At 43.4% G+C, this 18,795-nt stretch overlaps 3 protein-coding genes and 1 long non-coding RNA gene across 4 annotated transcripts; 1 reads left to right on the top strand and 3 right to left on the bottom strand.

The window, feature by feature from the left end:
- Positions 1-849: 849 nt before the first annotated feature.
- On the top strand, positions 850-3,207 carry LOC129754315 (eukaryotic translation initiation factor 3 subunit E). Its single transcript, XM_055750291.1, has 3 exons — positions 850-1,072; positions 1,561-1,830; positions 2,024-3,207. The coding sequence occupies exons 1-3, from the start codon at positions 983-985 to the stop codon at positions 2,975-2,977; spliced, it is 1,314 nt and encodes a 437-aa protein (XP_055606266.1). The 5' UTR covers positions 850-982; the 3' UTR covers positions 2,978-3,207.
- A 1,610-nt stretch (positions 3,208-4,817) lies between these two features.
- Positions 4,818-6,466, bottom strand: LOC129754879 (eukaryotic translation initiation factor 3 subunit I). The gene is made up of 3 exons (XM_055751130.1): positions 6,309-6,466; positions 5,901-6,127; positions 4,818-5,770 (listed from the first exon to the last, which is right to left on the bottom strand). Exons 1-3 carry the CDS (start codon positions 6,309-6,311, stop codon positions 5,017-5,019), a joined length of 984 nt encoding a protein of 327 aa, XP_055607105.1. The 5' UTR covers positions 6,312-6,466; the 3' UTR covers positions 4,818-5,016.
- A 581-nt stretch (positions 6,467-7,047) lies between these two features.
- On the bottom strand, positions 7,048-7,834 carry LOC129756389 (uncharacterized). The gene is made up of 3 exons (XR_008739455.1): positions 7,662-7,834; positions 7,469-7,602; positions 7,048-7,243 (listed from the first exon to the last, which is right to left on the bottom strand). It is a non-coding gene; the product is annotated as an uncharacterized LOC129756389 (long non-coding RNA).
- Positions 7,835-8,636: 802 nt separating this feature from the next.
- LOC129752651 (uncharacterized) lies at positions 8,637-15,892 on the bottom strand. Its single transcript, XM_055748422.1, has 4 exons — positions 15,073-15,892; positions 13,624-14,994; positions 9,714-12,696; positions 8,637-9,600 (listed from the first exon to the last, which is right to left on the bottom strand). Exons 1-4 carry the CDS (start codon positions 15,890-15,892, stop codon positions 8,637-8,639), a joined length of 6,138 nt encoding a protein of 2,045 aa, XP_055604397.1.
- Between the last annotated feature and the right edge of the window lie 2,903 nt (positions 15,893-18,795).

Below are 18,795 nucleotides of genomic sequence, written 5' to 3'. Positions count from 1 at the left end.
GGGCACAGGAAATCCGTTTCCTCCGGTTGTGGCGTTCCAAGTTGGCCGCTTTCATGGTTATTTGCCATGATTCTTTTGAAGAATTGTTCGGGACGTGGGCGTAGAAAAAATAAACTGGTTTTTGAGAGCAATGCAATGCAGCTTCAAACTGCAAGAAATGTATTTTTTAGTAAACAAACTAATTGAAAGGGGCAATTATTACTTACAGAATCAGTATTCGAACAGTAATTTTACCACGTGCGAACAATCTTTCCTTTTAGTTATCGATTCTCAAGGGAATCGCTGCAAATCGATTTCAAGGTTAGGTATGGTGGATTAGAGAACGTATTAAAATATTAACCTGTATATCCTACGGCGTTGGAAAGAACTTATAAACTGGATACAATCGATAACTTTGGATATTATAATAAACTTTTAAACTAAGTAAATATAAACTTGAATTTTGAGGATTTGAAAGATTTTAAGTTGGAGTTAAACTCGACGATACTGGCAGGCTCGATGAATCAGCAGAAAAGATGATTTTCCAATCATCCACCGGCTAACGTCACTCGGCAAGTTGACAGCGACGTACCCTGTTGCAAAGTGCTCCTGCAGTGTTCCCAGTTGTCAACAACAGCGCTTGTTCATTTTTCTTCGGGTGAGCGTGGTTTTTCGCCACCTTTTCATCTGTGAAAGTCAGTGTTTATGCTTGATGGAAAGTGTTCTAGTATATTCTTTCGTCACGGTCTGACACGTCAATAAATTTACCCAAAATCGTTAAAATCGAAAAACTTGGTTAACATCTTACCCATTCTTATGCACTCCTTCCACAGCGTGTATTTAACAGCGAACGTCATCTGCTTTTTTTACGCTTGCCGTCCTTCTTGAACGTCGCACGGGCAACCAAATCATTGTCCACATGTGGTGTTGGTGAAATTTTGCGAATTTTCCGGTGATTTTTGGATAGTTTTGTGCACGAAAATACCACCCGAACCGCTGCAAGATGGCCAAGTTTGATTTGACGGCGAAAAATTGCCAGTATCTGGACCGGCATCTCACTTTTCCGCTGCTGGAATTCTTGCTGCAGAAGAACGTAAGTTGTCAGAGAGAACGCCTTCCCTTCCTCCATTCCATCGTCTGCCGGGTTTTCTTTAGCGTTGTGCGCTTCTTCCTGCGCTTGGTTGCTATTTTTCTGCCTGCAGGCGCTCTTTTGCCACCGATTTGTCGATTTCCTGCTGATGATAAGGATTTCGTGTATTAATCATAACTTGATCGAAGCTATAAATAAATACCAACTGACATATATTTGCCAAAGGCTTGCTTTTTTATGCTGAGTACCTTCAAATAACAATTTTTAAAACTAAACTTATCCTAATTGAGAACAAATATAAATTGGAATGATTTTGCTGTGAAGTTTTAAAAAACCTTCCACTTTTTTTAAACTCCAATTCATGCCTATTAAGATTTTTCTTTAGAAAATTAGCCTGAACGACCAAAAACATGACCCATCTAACGGATATTTTAAGGCACAGGTAGCTATAAAGCTATTGTAATGTTAATACTCCACAATTTTTTCCACAGATCTACGACCAAACGTCGCTGCTGAAGTTTATCCTGGAAACGGTCAGCAAAACCAACATGGTTGACTACACCATGGATATCCGCGAGCGCTTAAATATGGGCACCGATCTGCCCGAGGAGCTGATCAAGCGCCGCTCCAATGTGCTGGTCAAGCTGAAGGAGCTCCAAACGGAGGTTGCTCCGCTGATGAAGTGTATGGAGGAGCTGAAGAATCCGGACACGATGAAGGACTCCAAATCGATCGTGCACGCTCTGCAGCAGGAGTTTGATGTGAGTGTTTAAGTTTAAGTTTAAGTTTATTATTCGAAATTACGGTAGCCTCAAAGTTACATATAACTGTTGTACAAGGTCAAGGATAGTAAACGTTAAGTGAGATTACAAAATAACATTCGGTTTCTTGAAATTTGGTTGGTGTTTTTTTTTTCTTTGATCGTTACTTATTTTTCATTTTCTTATATTTCAGTTCGTAACTTCCTACGATATCATCAAGAGTGCACAAAAGCTGGCCAAGTATCTGTACGAGTGCGGCAACTATCGTGATTCCATCTCCTATCTGTACATTTGTCTTCTGGTCATGGAGCCTACCGATAAGAACTACCTGAATGTTCTGTGGGGTAAACTGGCGGCTGAGATTCTTACGCTCAACTGGCAAACGGCCCTGGAAGATCTTACGCGTCTACGGGACTTCATCGATAACAACAACTTTTCTCCCATTGAGGTGTTGCAGCAGCGCACCTGGTTGATTCACTGGAGTGTGTTGGTTTTCTTTAACCACGCTAAGGGACGGGACCTAATCATTGAGATGTTCCTGTACAAGCCGCTCTATCTGAATGCTATCCAAACCATGTGTCCTCACATCTTGCGTTATCTCGCAACTGCTGTTATCATCAACCGTGGGCGACGAAATGCCTTAAAGGATTTGATCAAGGTTATCCAGCAGGAATCATACACTTACCGGGATCCAATTACGGAGTTTTTGGAACATCTCTATGTAAACTTCGACTTCGAGGGTGCTCGTATGAAGCTGCACGAGTGCCAGACTGTTATCATCAATGATTTCTTCATCATTGGTTGCCTGCAGGAATTCATCGAGAACGCTCGGTTGATGATTTTTGAAACATTCTGCCGGATCCATCAGTGCATCACTATCAGCATGTTGGCAGAAAAGCTCAACATGGAACCGGACGAGGCCGAATGCTGGATCGTCAACTTGATCCGAAACGCTCGGTTGGATGCCAAGATCGATTCCAAGCTTGGCCACGTTGTCATGGGAACGCAACCTCTCTCTCCGTATCAGCAGCTAGTAGAAAAGATTGACTCACTTTCGGTCCGCTCCGAGGCGTTAACTGTGCTAGTCGAGCGCAAGCAGAAAGCTAAAACCCAGGAATCTGGCGAAGGAAACTGGAAGTATTACTGATAAACTTACATAAATACCGCGAGTTATCCAAAAGCTCAGCCCATTTTCAGCCACTGTGGTACATAGAGAGAGAAATAAAGCGTTCCAACTTCTAACAACAACAACAACATCCATAAAGTGTAGCACTTTGGCAGAATTTATTCTACTGCTATTTCAACAAAATGACTATGAAAACTGTTTGTACAACATTTAGAGTTTTGAATAAATTTAATTGGGGTACACACAAACAATGAAGCCTTTCAGTTATCCGATAATTCATAGATAGGTGAAGTAACGATCACACTTCACTAACTTTCGCTATAGTTAAAAGTTTATTCTTGAAATCACAGTATCCAACCTGTGCACGGTCCTCAGGTTTTCTCTTCGTTTGATACCAGGTTAGACTTTCGTAAAAGGTCGGTATTTCTGTGGTGATGTCGTCCGAAGCCCGTCTTAGGGTTTGTCGAATTCGTCCGAATTTTGATTTCAATAATTTATAGATGACACCGGAGCTTCTGATTTTCGTTCGTAGACGGATCTAATGTGACTGCTATATCTCCCGAAGACTTGCAAATGCAAACAGGATTTTTTCTTCTCAAATTTCAATGACCTCGTTGGTACCTCCAACGTCTTTATCTGGCTATGTGAATACAAGATTGGATGCTTCATTAAGAGCATCAAGACAACTTCGGTTCGGTGGCATTGTGGTGCAAAAATAATTTGCCAACCAAGCACGAGTTCAAGAAAGCATCGAGGCTATCGGAATTGACGTGTGTGGGTCAAGCTTAACGTACAAAGTATGAACTTATCATTAGAGTTATAATACAGCAACGACATTTTTCTGTATCACGGCAACCAGATAGTGGTTCGTACGTCTATCTGATATTCTATTCCAGCTAGAAAACAACTCGTCACGTTTTTCACCTGATCCCAAAACCGTTAGCTTGAGACGGCTAGTTACTCTAGTTCTTCTTCTGTAGCTGTAGTAAATTTTGATTTACTTACTTACTTAATGATCCCACGCCAATCCTTCGGTGCATAGGGCCGTGGTAAAAGACCTTACTGTTGACGATCTGAAGCCAGCGTCTTCACTTGATCCCAGTCAAGATTCTCGTCGACAGTTCGGATTTCGGCGGCTAGGCTTCGCCGCCACGATTTCTGGAACTGCCTCTTCTCCGATGTCCTTCTGGATTCCATTCAAGCGCTCTGCAAATCTCGTTCTCATCTTTTCGCAACGTGTGCCCAATTCATCTTTACTTACGTTCCCGAATCTCGATTTCTAGCGCCCTTTGATGACACCGGAAATGTAGTTCCTCATTTGAGATCCAGTTGCCAGGCCACCAAGCGCGGATGATATTCCGCAGGCAGCGGTTGACAAATACTTGCAGTTTTCACGTCGTTACTGCCTTGGACCTTTCGGTGAGGTCGTCAAGTTTGCTCTGCATATCCGGTTGTGTTTGGGCGAGCAAAATAATATCGTCAGCCAGGTCAAAGTCGTTCAGTTGCTCCATTATTGAAGGACTCCACGGAAATCCTCGGATAGGTGCACAGTCCATCGATCCAGTCAGAATCTCATTCCTTACGATTAGAAAAAGTAGCGGTGATAAGATACATCCCTGTCTCACTCCAGCAGTTACCGGGATTTTGATTCAATGGTCCATTTATTCAAGATTCTGTTTAAATCTGGTTTTGTTTAGTAGGTTGTTAGCCTAAAGTCTCTATCCAGCAACGAGTTCGTCAAGTAAAATTAAGTTACCTATATGCGAAGAAATAAGTTTTCAAAAGATTGTTTTTGTAAGTAAGATTCTCAAGATGTTTGGGTAAAGGATTTCTCTAACATCATTAAGCAAACCGCAGCGAGTTCTTCTGTAAGGCAGCGTACACTGCGTTTATTCAAAACGAAGATAAAACGCCAAATACCATACATTTTCCCCACTCACTAAATCTCTCCCTTCGTTAGTCGTTTTCAAATCTTTCTCGTAATGTCAACTTGTTGGAAGTCGCACCTCAGAAGCTTAGTGTCTATATTTTACCTCACTTTCACTGTCAACGTTTCCCTTCTACTCAAATACAAACTCATAGTAAGAAGCATCGAATACTTGAACACGCACGAAACCATCCTCACCACCAGTCGCATAACTCTTACCATCCGGATGGAAAGCCAAACTGTTAATCGGACCGAAATGACCCTTGACCCGAGCGAACTCTTCCTCGTACACAAGATGGAAGAAACGCGAATCGAACTTGCCAGCTTTGGTCGAAGTCGTTGTGACCTCCATAGCTTCCTGACCACCTCCCAGCACGACGTATTCATGGATCGGACTAATGGCGGCCGAATTGACCGGTCGTTCCGTTTTGTACGTCTTCAAGCACATCAACGAATCGGAATCGAACAATTTAGCCGTGGTGTCCTTCGAAGCGGAAACCATCATAGTGCCATCTTGCGACAGCTGCATGTCGTTGATAACGTGCGTGTGATCGTTGACCGAGTTCAGCTCCTTGCCGGCACGCAGATCCCAGATACGAATCGATCCGTTATCGTGACCAGTGATCACTGTTTCATCCAAAGCACCCCACATCATGGACGTGATCTTGCTCTGTTCAGCGTTCATGGTTAACTTCAGAACCGGACTTTGACCGCTAATGCTCGAATCCACATTGCGCACATCGATGATGAACAGCTCGCAGTTGTGACCCATAGCTTTGTCGGTCGAGTAAGATGCCTGATTACCCGAGTAGCTGAAGTTAGCCGTACGGGAAGCTGAATTACACTGAATCGTTCCCAAGGTACGACCGGTTTCGACGTCCCACAATCTGCGAAGGAATTGTGAAATGGTTAAAGCTTTTTATTATAATAACTGAAAAATTAGAAATGTTGGAGGACATTCCAACCGGAAATTCTAAAAATGTAATTCGACAATAATAAATTACGAAACCAACTCACTTGGTGGACATGTCACCGCTGCCGGTGATCAGCCGGGTAGTGGTCCAGTCAACATCCACGCACCAAACGGCACCTACGTGACCATTGTACGTTCCCAGACGTTCACCGTTCAGCGAAAACCAAACCGAGGGTTTATGATCCTTGGCGGTCGAGAAGATCAGATCACCCTCCCGGTTGTACTTGATCTGGGTGATGGCACGTTCGTGCCCCTGTAACATCAGCGGTTTCTAAAATGGGAAAATGAAGAGGAAAAACCAGGTAAATTTTAATGGTTCCGGACGAACACTGAGTCAATCATTTTTGAGGTTATGAAATGATTTCCGAGTTTAATGGAACTCTGGAATGAAGTTCCCTGCGGAAAACACTTCAGCAACACTATACCATTTTTTAATATCAAATGTAACATACCATTGCTGCTGGCCGGTAGGTTTAACACGGGTAATTTCCGTAAAAATTAACTGGAAAACTCGCGAGAAGCAAGGAAACTGCAAAATGTTTGCGTTGAAAGAATTTTAGAAAAACATCGAATCGAAAACGTCAAAAAACATTGCAGAAGTTACACGCTGATGAAAATGCAACCGCTTTTGAGAAATCGGGCACTCAACATCAAGTTCTACACTGTGAAGTTGAAACATTCGAAAACTGTTAGTTTTGGTACTGGAATTTGGATACTGGGTATTTTCATTATATTTTAGTTTTAGTATGTTTTTTTTTTAATTTTTTTTTATTTTTTTTTTTTTTTGGGATTTTAAACCACGTTTTTTTTTTTTATTTTTACTGAAAATCGTTCACGGTAATCAAAGTTACTCTATTCTGTATAAAATTCCATTCAGTTTCAAGAAAAGTGTCTCCACTTAGTTGTATGTTTGGGCGCTTTACGCAAAGCGTGTGCAAAAAGCTTTTATACATTTTGAGCTTTCAGCCAGTTAGTCCATTCTGTATATTTTTACGCAGGGATGCCACAGCACTTTTTTAATCGATTTGCTCATGAAAATTAAATGCTCGGATATGAATTCTTGAACAAAATTTAGTTTCGCTGGATTCTTTATTTAAAAATATTCATTCTGAATAATATTAAATTACAAAACAAGACATAAATAAAAATCATAAATACATGGAAAATATTGTAAAAACTGAACATGAAAAAACTCTTTAGCGGTGATTGACGGATAATCTTGATTATCCGGTTCCAGGACTTATCCTACAACAATGGCTTACTACGCCCATCGTCAGACCCCGTAGACTTGTGCTGCCGCTTTGCCACACACCTCATCTGTTGGAAGACCTCAAGTTCTTCATTGGTTTTGGAATAGTACATTTTCATCGTCACATATACAAGTGAGCTGGAAAAGAGAATCGTATTGATAAGTTTAAGCTGAAATTATCGTAAAGTATGAAGAAAGAACACAAAATTCTAAAACTTCAAATTTAGCAAGTCAAATAAAGACAGTAAAGCTAGACTTTACAATTTAAATTAAATAATGCTCTCAATAAATGATTTAGTATTCCGGTACAATAGTAAAGAAGCTGATAGCAATAGAATGAGAAGTAAAAAACAATGCATGTACCTATTCACTTGTTTATAACCCTATGTCAGGCTCCATCAAAAGCAATTCAACTCCGAGATATCCATTTCATCAGGCATGTCGATACTTTTGAAGTGTCTCGAAATGATGTTTCCCTTTTTCAGCCGGTGTGGTAACTGAAAATAAATGCTGTTAACTAATATCGAAATTCGAAGTAAAAATAGTTGCGATTTACATTCACCGTAATCAGCGTCTAAATCATCTTTCAAAGATGTTCAATTTCTTTGACTAATCAGTTCCGCAAGTTTGAAATGTGATGACTACTGCTACATACAATATCCGTGATAACATCCAATGTAGTTTTCAGGAATCAGCAGCCGGTAACACTATTCTCATTCGTTACTTTTTGGGCATCTGTAAAATGAGGTTAGAATCAACAATTTTTAAAATTGTAGGTAGTAGCTAATAGTTAAAATAACAAATTAAAGATTCCTCGCTTAACTGATAAGCGTTTCCGTGAAAAAAGAAAGCATTCCGGATGTTGAAAATAAGCATACCTTAATATTTATTTTCAAATTTATTTACCATCCGTTATGGTGATTTCCTAGCAGCAAAAGCTCCTTATGCTAGGGAGGAATCAAAACTGGAGTACATCATCAGCCGATACATCTCTTCCGGTTCAAAATTTTCCGGAGGATCTTGACCTTCAATCACATTTCCTTTAAATTTCTTTTTTGACTCGTTTTCTTTTATGGGATGATTCCTGTTCGTATTCCGACTAGCATCCGTGAGCAGGATTGCAGAACAAAAGACGACCCCATTGTTGGGAAATTTCGGAGGTCTCCCTAGCGAATCACGCAGATTTGTGGTGATAGTGCTAAAAGCTAATACAAACTTTATTAATACCGGATTTGGCATTTTAGTTAGTGGTACTTACATTTAGTAACCTCTCACTCTAACTACTCCCAACTATTTGTAGATTCTTAATTTTATCTAATAAACTGTAATTTGTATATAAGAATGTATTTTAATAAACTCGATTAAATGATATAAAATAAACTCACGATTGAACTAAGCGCAAAGTATAAAAGAACAATCTTCATAGATTTGTATTGCAGGTCCGAAATCTCACGTTTCCCAATTTGCAATGACTTTCAAAAATCTGCATGACAGCTATCCACTTCCTATCTCTCTCCCTATTCTCTTTCTATCAATTTCTGTCATTCTGTTCTGTCAATCGAGGGGTACGAGAATGATCAGAGGGACCGTTCAAAGCAGCGGTAACATCCCCCCTCCCGTAAGGCAAAGTATCCATCGACGGCTTACGAGTACAGAGATCTAAAACCGCTATCTTTGCTACCGGTCTCGTAACAATCCCTGAAGATGTTTGCACCACAGCTTGGCGCACTCGTCCGTCTGCACCTGTTCGTACTTCTGTCACTCGTCCTCTCAGCCAACCATTTCGAAGAGTTTCATCCACCACAACTACCAGATCTCCGCATTCCAACACCTTCGTCTCGGAAAACCATTTAGTGCGTCGGGCTATCACCGGCAAGTATTCCTTCACCCAACGATGCCAAAACATATCCGCAAGATGGCGATTCAAATTCCAGTCGTCTCTTGTTGCTAATTTAGGTTCCAGAGTTTCTTTGGGAGGTTGAACCGTTCCACTCGAACTCAGCAGCATAAAGTGGTTGGGTGTGAGCGCTTCTTGGGAATCATTTTCGAGGGAAACGAAAGTCAGTGGTCTCGAATTGACGATGGCTTCAGCTTCAACAATCAACGTAGCAAATGTCTCTTCATTGGGGGTCTTCGTAGTGCTCATCGCATAAAAGGCAACTTTGACGGACCTGACGAGCCGCTCCCATGCTCCTCCCATGTGGGGTGCCGATGGGGGGTTTAATCGCCATTTGGTCTTCGAGTTCGTGAATGAGTTGGCTAAGTGATGGTTGATCTCGTCCCAATCCTTCATCAGCTCGTTCCTGGCTCCACAGAAGTTGGTCCCGTTGTCGGAGTAGATCTCGACCGGAGACCCCCTCCGGCCAACGAAACGCCGCACCGCCATCTTACAGGACATCGTCGTTAGAGAATGAACCACCTCCAAATGCACCGCCCTGATGGTTAAACAGGTGAAGAGGGCCACCCAGCGCTTGACGGTAGAGCGCCTACTCGAACTAGCATCGGACCAAAAAAATCAAGCCCTACAAAGGAGAAAGGCCGAAAGAACGCACCAAGACGTGCGGCAGGTAGAGGCGCCATACGGGGAACACTCGGGACAGCTTTATACACCCGGCAGTGAAGGCAATCTTTTGATACTCGACGAACCAGCGACTTCAGGCGTGACACGTGAAACTTCTGCCGGATCTCGTTGACGACCGTCTCGTGATTTTGGTGCAGATATTTCTTGTGCATCTCATGCACTAAGAGATGCGTTGCTCGGCTTTCAGGTGGTAATATTATTGGATTTCGGGTATCATAGGATACGAAGGCGGCCACACTTATTCTGGACTCCATCCGGAGAACGCCGCGATCATCAATGAACGGAGATAGCTGCGAAAGTTTGCTGGTGGGTTTGAGGGTCCGACTCTTTCCGTCAGGCGATCGGGATCGTTTTAAGAGGGCGAGTTCTTCGGCAAACGACTCTTTCTGGATACAACGGTAGACAAACATCTCCCCTGCCTCAATTTCTTCTTGGTCGAGTAACCCCAGCTTAAGCGGTTCCTCCTTCGCCGTCCGTCGTAAATTCCACAAATAACGATACACATAGCTCGCCGCTCGGACAAGTCGGTTCCACTGAGAGAAGTTTCTCCAATTGATCATCGGCTCCGGCTCATAAGCAGCGTGTACAGTTACCCTCTCCACATTGCGATTACGGCACTCTTCGTTCGTCTCTTCCACAATGGAGTTCTGCCGAGGCCACGTTTCCACATCTTCGTACAAAAAATCCGGACCCAAAAACCATCTACCAGACGAGGAAAAATCCGGAGGGGATGCCCACTTAGTCATATCGTCGGCCACGTTCAATTTAGTTGGAATCCACCTCCATTCGCTCACATCGGTTCTCTCCAAAATCTCTCCGACTCGGCACGCCACAAACTGGTTGAACTTGCGTTGATCTGAGTTTATCCAGGACATAACAGTTTTAGAATCGCTCCAAATGAAACGTTGGCGAACTTTGTAGGAATGCATAGTGTTGACATTTTCGAGAAGACGACTTCCTATGAGCGCAGCTTGTAGTTCGAGACGTGGTATCGACAGGGTTTTCAATGGCGCCACTTTGGTTTTCGCTGCAACTAGGACGCAACGGACAGCTCCTTCGACAGTAGCTCTCAGATATGCGGCACATCCGTAGGCAGCTTCGCTAGCGTCTACAAACATATGGAGTTGGAGATCATCGAGTTCTGTTGAGACGCATTCCGGAAAATAGCAACGAGGGATTCGTATTTTATCCAGCTCCGAAAACAACGACACCCATCGCTTCCAGCTTACTTGAAGAGATTCCGGAATCGGATGATCCCACGAAATGCCGCTTCGCCAGATATCCTGTATCAAGATTTTCCCGTGAATCGTGAAGTGTGAAAGGAGGCCCAAAGGATCGTAAAGACTCATGACGGTGCGTAACACCTCCCGCTTCGTCGGCCAGTCAGGAATACTCGCGAAATTGGAAGAAAACGTGAATGAATCTTCTTGTCGCAGCCACAACATTCCCAGGATACGTTCTGTTTCACACTCCACACTCGTATCGAACCTTTTGACCGCAGACGGATCAGCTTCTCCAACGACGTTCAAAACCCGTTCAGAATTCGACGACCACGAATGGATTTCGAAGCCAGCCTGTGCGTGGACATACTTTATTTCTCGAGCCCTCTGCGCAGCTTCCTCTTCGGTATCGAAGCTCTCTAGATAGTCGTCCATATAGTGGTGGTGGATAATCGAATTTACGGCGGCCGGATACTGTAGTTCAAACTCCTTTGCGTTTTTGTTCTTCACATATTGCGCCGAACAGGGTGAACAGGTGGCTCCAAAGGTGGCAACTTTCATGAGAAAAACGGTAGGCTCCAGTTTCGGGTCGTCTCTCCACAGTATTCGTTGGACCTGAACATCGGCGTCACGTATCAGGACCTGATGAAACATCTCCCTTATGTCCGCGCATACGGCTACTTTTTTTTCACGGAACCCGCACAGTACTCTCGGGAGGGATAGCAATAAATCAGGACCTTTAATCAGAACACTATTTAAGCTCACTCCATCTACTTTCGCCGCTGCATCGCAGAATATTCTGATTTTCCCGGGTTTTTTAGGATTAATGACGATCCCAAGTGGTAAATACCACACCCGGCGAGGATCTGTTTCATTCAGATCGGTTTCTGTTGCTTTTCGTAGATATCCCTTTTGTAGGTACTCCGATATCTGTTTTCGGACACTGTTTCCTATTACAGGATCGGCGGCCATTCGCCGTTCAAGACACTGCATGCGCCTCAGCGCCATGGGACGACTGTCGGGAAATTCTAGATAATCATATTTGAATAATAAGCCGGTTTCGAACCTTTGACCGACTCGTCTTGTTGTAGCCTCGAGTATGTTTCGAGCACGCCGATCCTCATCCGATTCGGAAGTTCCGCGGAAACTGATTCCCAGGTTCTCAACGGTAAACGATTGTTTTACGAGATCATGCAACGTTTCAAGTTTCGTGGAGCACTGGCAAAGATGAAAATTATACTGCGGACCCGATTTTGTATGTTCGAATATCGGCCCGTGGATGGTCCATCCCAGACGAGACTTAGTCGCAATGGGTGCGTCGCTGCTACCTTCTCGTCGACGGAGAGGAACTGCTAGATGCGCATTATCGTTGCCAATGAGTATTTTCGGCACAGCGTTTTGGTAATCTATCATCGGAATTCCAGAAAGATGTGGGTACTGCTCGGATAATCGTTTGTACTCCAAAGTTTGTCCCGGAAGAGCCAGATTATCTACTGTTCTCACATTGTTCAAATGGTATCGGTGAGCGGAATTTTCCCCGGAAATATCAAACGAGACCCACTTCGAGTTGGGTTCATCCCGTGTTACGTCGGCTGTCCACGTTAGGCACAAAATTCCACCTTTTCCTTCAATCCCTAGGTCCTCTGCTATGCTGTTCTCCACGAGAGTAATCGACGACCCGTCATCGAAGAAAGCAAAAACATTCACGGATCTTCCTCCAAAGTGCAACGTCACCGGCAGGATTCGGAAAAGCGACGAGCGGTTTGCGTGACGATGGCTATTTACACTCGCTGGAATGGGGTTCGCTTTCGAAGTGTGAAGTAGCGGATGGTGTTTGTAGTTGAAGGTTGCTGATCTTCGCTCAGAATGGTTTTTCACCCCGATCCTAGTCACCAACGAGTTTACTCCTCAACATAGAAAGTCTGTTTTCTTTAGAAACGACGCTTTTCAGCATCGAACGACGCAAACCTAGTTTGTTTTTCTTCCCCTCTTTAGTGATCTGTTATTTTCTGAGTTACTATCGGTAACCATCAAACAATCATCATTCGCTTCTAATGAAAACATTGCGCGTAGACGGCGTCGAATTCTTCGACATCTATTCGACTCGCTTACGATCATGCTTCGCCGCGAACGCTTCATGAAGGAAAACGAGTTAATTCTTGGAACGCAAGAGATGCCCTAAAACCAAATTTATGCCAAAATTGCCTTATTTTCTTCTCAAGGTGTGTTAATTATTTTATTAAATATCGGTCTTAGTCTTTATCCCAGGAATTGATCCCTAGTAGCATTCTTCCTTTAAGGTCTGATTTTGGGCATGAATCAACAGCATCGTCATCAACTCGCGCCGAATCAACTCGCAAACAAATTCATTCAGTAGCGAAGCGAATGATTGCTGGAGTAAACAATGACTAAAAATCGGAAGGAGAAAATCAACAAGGAACCCTAGGCAACACAAACAGAACGAAAATTCATAGTACATGGTTCACTAAGACGGCGTTCTTATGTTGTATGTTTTGATTCGTTCGCGAGTCAATGCTTAACAGCGTCGTTACTGTGGTTGCGTCGTAACGATTGGAAATTTTGAAGCAAACGAAGCAATTATCAGTAACCCTGGTTGCAACCTTGTTCCCCGCATGCCTTTTTTAGTTGACACCGTCTTCGGCCGTGTTGGAATAAGCAAGTCCGACACAAGAACAGCTGATTAACCAAATTCCAACGATCCTCGACACTCTTGTTCCTGAACTCGACACAGTCCTTGACCCGATGATCGGACTTACGACAGACCTTACACATTTTGTCGTTATTACCGGAGCTTTCAACCGACGAATTTGGCACCTCGACCTTAGTATTTTGCGCGATGTGTGTGTGGATAAAACCCCGAGCTCCTGAGCCACCGGATTTAGGTTGTCGTGAATCCGGTTTACTATTCAAAAAGGGCGTCACCTCGGAAGCAGCATTCACCAGGATAGATAAAAAATGTGCAAAAGTCCGGAGATTCGGATCACTGAATTGTCCCTTGTACATGACCCATTGAATTTGTCTATCCGCAGGCAATTTTTGGACCAAGTCGAAAAGAAGATTAGGATTATTTAGATGCGCGACTTGACCACCAGCTATCAGATGATCCGTTAAATTTCGTACCACTGTCCCAAAAGCTATGAGAGATTCGAGCTTATCCGATTTTGGTGCAGGCGTTTCCTTAACCTTCTTCAACAGGTTTTGAATCAGCATCTCCGGTCTGCCAAAGAGGGCTTTCAAAGTTTCCATCACCTCCGGAACACAATTCGGAAGCAAAAGTTTGCTACGAACCGCCTCGAACGCCTGGCCTCGTAAGCTACGTTGCAAACGCATCAAGTTTTCGGTATCAGACAACCCACATGATTGGCTGGAATTGTAGTACATGCTCGAGAATAAGGGCCAGTCCTCTGGATCGCCAGAGAATGTCGGCAAATCACGTGCCATGAATTGGCGGGCCGCCAACTGTTGGGGGGTGGGTCCTTGAAATGCCCGGCTGTTCATGTGTTGCTCGAAACCTCCGGAATCATTTGCAGCGTCGAAGTTCGCCCGAGCGGGAACGTCCCCTTGGATGATAGTCGCCCCTGGATGCGTAGGAAAAAACGTCAGATAATCGTTCGGCCCTGGATACGATGAATCGTTCAGCGTAGGTACAGCAACAAACTGCTCCGGAACGAAAGAACCCGGCATACGATAGGCTCTCTCAGCATGGGTAGCGAAGGGTGCAGCTCCAGGCTGCGGGAAAAATATCGGACCGCAATCCGCGGCCGTCGAAATCGGCTGACTCGGTGGATAAAGTTCTGCACCAGCACTCGGAGCACAGCGTGAAATATTAGGGTACACAAAACTAGGATTCGATTTACCGGGATTAAGCGAATATTGTTGCCCTGGAACCTGCGGTAGAGCAGCGGACGGTAGCTGCATCGTAGGCAAATTCGACGTCGTCGGAAAAGTGTTACGCTTAGGAATCGTACCCGTCGACAGTATCGGTTCGCGAATAGACGTGCTAACGTAAGTGTTTATCGGTATATAATTAGGCATCACATTTGATACAGCGGTATAGACCTTATTTGCTACAACATTTGTCGCGGTAGTATATAAATTTTGCGGAAATCGGATAAAATCGGTGTGATAACTTATATCTAAGGTACCTGGGTTGTTGATGTTGGTACCTGACAGTGGTCCGGAAGTGGTTGTTGCAGGTTGCTTTGAAATTCCTGAAGCTGATTGCACCGGATCATCGGAGATTCGCACCTGACCAACACTGATGTTCGCTGTCGCAGTCGTCGCTGGTGCGGAAGCTGTCTCTGGGAGCGTCGAGGCAATCGTCGTTACTGTTGTGCTCGCCAGAAGTCGATCCACTTTCCATCGCAGAACATTGCTGTCGGAACTTCGGGCAGATTTTTGGCTTCTCCCGTCATCATCGTCGCCGTCTTCCTTCGTCATCACCCGATATTTATCGTCCAGAAATTTCTTTTCTAGTTCCAGCTTCTTCCGCTCCATGGCCGTAGTATGCTGGAGTTTCTCGAGCTCGAAACGTTGTTCCTGCTCGCGCCTATCGATGTCCAGTTGTTGCAGCTGCAGCGCTTTAATTTCCTCTAACTTCTTCAATTCGAGAAGTGCACGTCGCTGCGAGGAACTGGCGGAAGAAATGGATCCGGCAACCGAAGTGTTTCGAGGAGGCTCGGCTTCCGATTTACATTTAGGGCACAGGAAGTCTTTCTCGTTGATGCTGTCTCCGATGTTCACGCACTCGAAGTGCCACCATAGGCCGCAACGATCGCAGGCGACCATGCGACTAGTGTCCGGAAGATTGCATTTCGCAGCGCAACTGTGTCCACCTTCTTGTGACATCGCTGGTAAATCTTTTAGATTGTTGGGAAATTTCGGAGGTCTCCCTAGCGAATCACGCAGATTTGTGGTGATAGTGCTAAAAGCTAATACAAACTTTATTAATACCGGATTTGGCATTTTAGTTAGTGGTACTTACATTTAGTAACCTCTCACTCTAACTACTCCCAACTATTTGTAGATTCTTAATTTTATCTAATAAACTGTAATTTGTATATAAGAATGTATTTTAATAAACTCGATTAAATGATATAAAATAAACTCACGATTGAACTAAGCGCAAAGTATAAAAGAACAATCTTCATAGATTTGTATTGCAGGTCCGAAATCTCACGTTTCCCAATTTGCAATGACTTTCAAAAATCTGCATGACAGCTATCCACTTCCTATCTCTCTCCCTATTCTCTTTCTATCAATTTCTGTCATTCTGTTCTGTCAATCGAGGGGTACGAGAATGATCAGAGGGACCGTTCAAAGCAGCGGTAACACCCATCATGTTGCATCTCATCGTTTTGGATCGCTTTTCGACTATTTTAAAGCGCTGTTTGTTGTTTCCTAAAATATGTACAAAAAACTGATTGATTGATTGATTGATTTGCGGCGAAAACGCGACGGGAAAATAATAAAGAAAATTTTACCTCAACTTACCCGATACTTCAGCTCAATATTCGATGCACAAATTATTCACAACACTAAAAGGAACCATTGTGTATGAGCGATTTAATTTTATAATTAAATCAAGATTTGAACCTGAGGTAATTGATAAACTTTGCAATTTACTTTGATTCCGGGAATTTGAAAAATTTGTAGGCTTTCAGTTTTGACCCCGTCGAAAGCTTTCCAACAACTGCAAACTTTTTATACAGAGCTGAATAATCGAGTTTTAGTTGGCATCTGTATATTGGCGACCCAAAATTACCCAAAACTGAATTGGGGGTATACAAATTTTGAGCAACAATTAATTAGTTAGTTTGAAAGTGTAATCGCAATACATTTAATGAATAACTCATTTTTTCCGTGTTGGATGTACACGGAAAAATTGAGTTATTCATTAAATGTGTTGAGAATACACATTCATTGAGACTAATCGATTGATGCTCAAAATTTGTATATCCCCAATTCAATTTTGAGTAGATTTGAGTTGCCAATATACAAATGTGAAGTAAAACTCGATTACGCAGCTCTGCACTCAGGCAAATTCTTATTATAATTTTCATAAGATGCATCTTATGAACCGCTTTTTAGAGTGTAAAATAATGTTTCATAAGAGTCTTATAAAATTCTTTCAATTTTCATACGATGCTCTTATGAAAAATAGAAGAAACGGCATTGTGAAAAAATAATGAACACATTCATTCATTGCATCAGTTTTTTTCATCATCTAACTGTACGAAGCAATCGCCAGTTCATGTTATTATAATTTCCCTTCAATGTTAAATGTTATTGCTATCTCCGGAATGGTAAGTTCGATTTGATCTTTTTTGTTTCGACAAATCGGAGTGTGCTATCGTGTTAAAGTTTTTCCACGCGGAGTGATATATTAGTTCTGCTGTTTGTTCGGTTGTCAATTGCCGAAATTACAAGGACAATTCACACAAATGTGCGATCGCTGTGCATCGAATAGCAAATCATCTCCAAGTCCTTCATTATTATCTTCCGGCACCTTGCGAGTTCGAAGTGTGGTTGCCGTTGTATGACGAGACATCGTAGTTTGAGCTTGGTTACCGTTGGGCCGTAATTCGGTAAATCCGGTTTTAGCTGCCGTGATCGGGTTGCAGTTCTCGGGGCATTCCAGCGTCGACCGAGATTAACGAACGTGACGACGCCATCTTTTTTCATCGAAGGACCACGTGGTTGAAAAAATTAATCAATTGTGAAAAGTGTTCTACAAAATCTAAATTGATTTCGCTCTCCTTTTGACGTCGCCATCTTTCTTCAGAGGAAAACCACGTGTTTGGACAGCGGGCGGTGGAAACAAAAATTAAAAGAAAAATTGTGAGTTCTTTTTTCATTCTTCCTTCACTTTACTACTTCTATTTTTTCCCTACATTTGTTATTGAACTTATTTTGCATCGCTCATATTTTCAACACGGAAGACATCCGTGTCTCCGTAAGAAAATATGAGCGATGGCGGGGGGTTAAACCCGTCTTCGGTGGACGAAGAGGAAGGTATGTTCGAGAATGAAGAGCATCTGGAGGATTCAGATGATGCTGGTCCCTCAAATGCTAATCATTCTCGGACGACTGTTAATTTCTCATCACCCACAGCTGACAGTGTAGCACCCCGGCTCCGAACCTACACAGATGGTTCGTCTTTTTCTGGGCCATGGGTGGTTTTCATCCGGCCCAAAGCTAACGGTAAACAGCTCAACGTAGTGCAGATCACGAAAGATCTGGCTAGATGGTCCTCCGTAACCAGCGTGACTAAGGTGCGACCCAACAAGTTGCGCGTTGTCGTGGACAATCGAAAATCCGCTAATGAAATTGTTGCCAGCAAATTCATTACCTTGGAGTACCACGTCTACATTCCGTCTCGAAACGTAGAGATAGAGGGCGTGATCTCTGAAATGAGTCTGGAGGCTGGGTACGTTAAATCCCACGGCGTTGGTAAGTTTAAGAGCCTTGATTCGACTTCGGTCGAAATCTTGGATTGCCGACAACTCAACACTACCACCGTCGTAGAAGGAGTTAAAAAGTACTCGCCTTCAGCCTCATTTCGAGTGACCTTTGCGGGTACCGCCCTCCCTCACTACGTCTTGATTGACGGAGTTTTGAGGCTTCCTGTGCGGCTCTTCGTGCCTCGCCCGATGGAATGCAAAAATTGCATTAAATTGGGGCATACAGCTTCCCATTGTTGTAGCAAGAAGCGTTGCCCCAAATGCGGGGAGGTTCATGGGGATGGAGCGTGCTCAGCAATAGAACAGAAATGTGTCTATTGCGGGGGCTCACCTCATGACATCTCTTTGTGCGAGGCGTTTAAGAGCCGCTGGGATAGTCAAAGGCGCTCTTTGAAGGAACGATCA

Source organism: Uranotaenia lowii, chromosome 3, assembly GCF_029784155.1.
Source record: "Uranotaenia lowii strain MFRU-FL chromosome 3, ASM2978415v1, whole genome shotgun sequence".
Classification (NCBI taxonomy): Eukaryota; Metazoa; Arthropoda; class Insecta; order Diptera; family Culicidae; genus Uranotaenia; species Uranotaenia lowii.
Note: the sequence above shows the minus strand (reverse complement) of the source record. Positions and strands in the feature narration are given on the sequence as shown.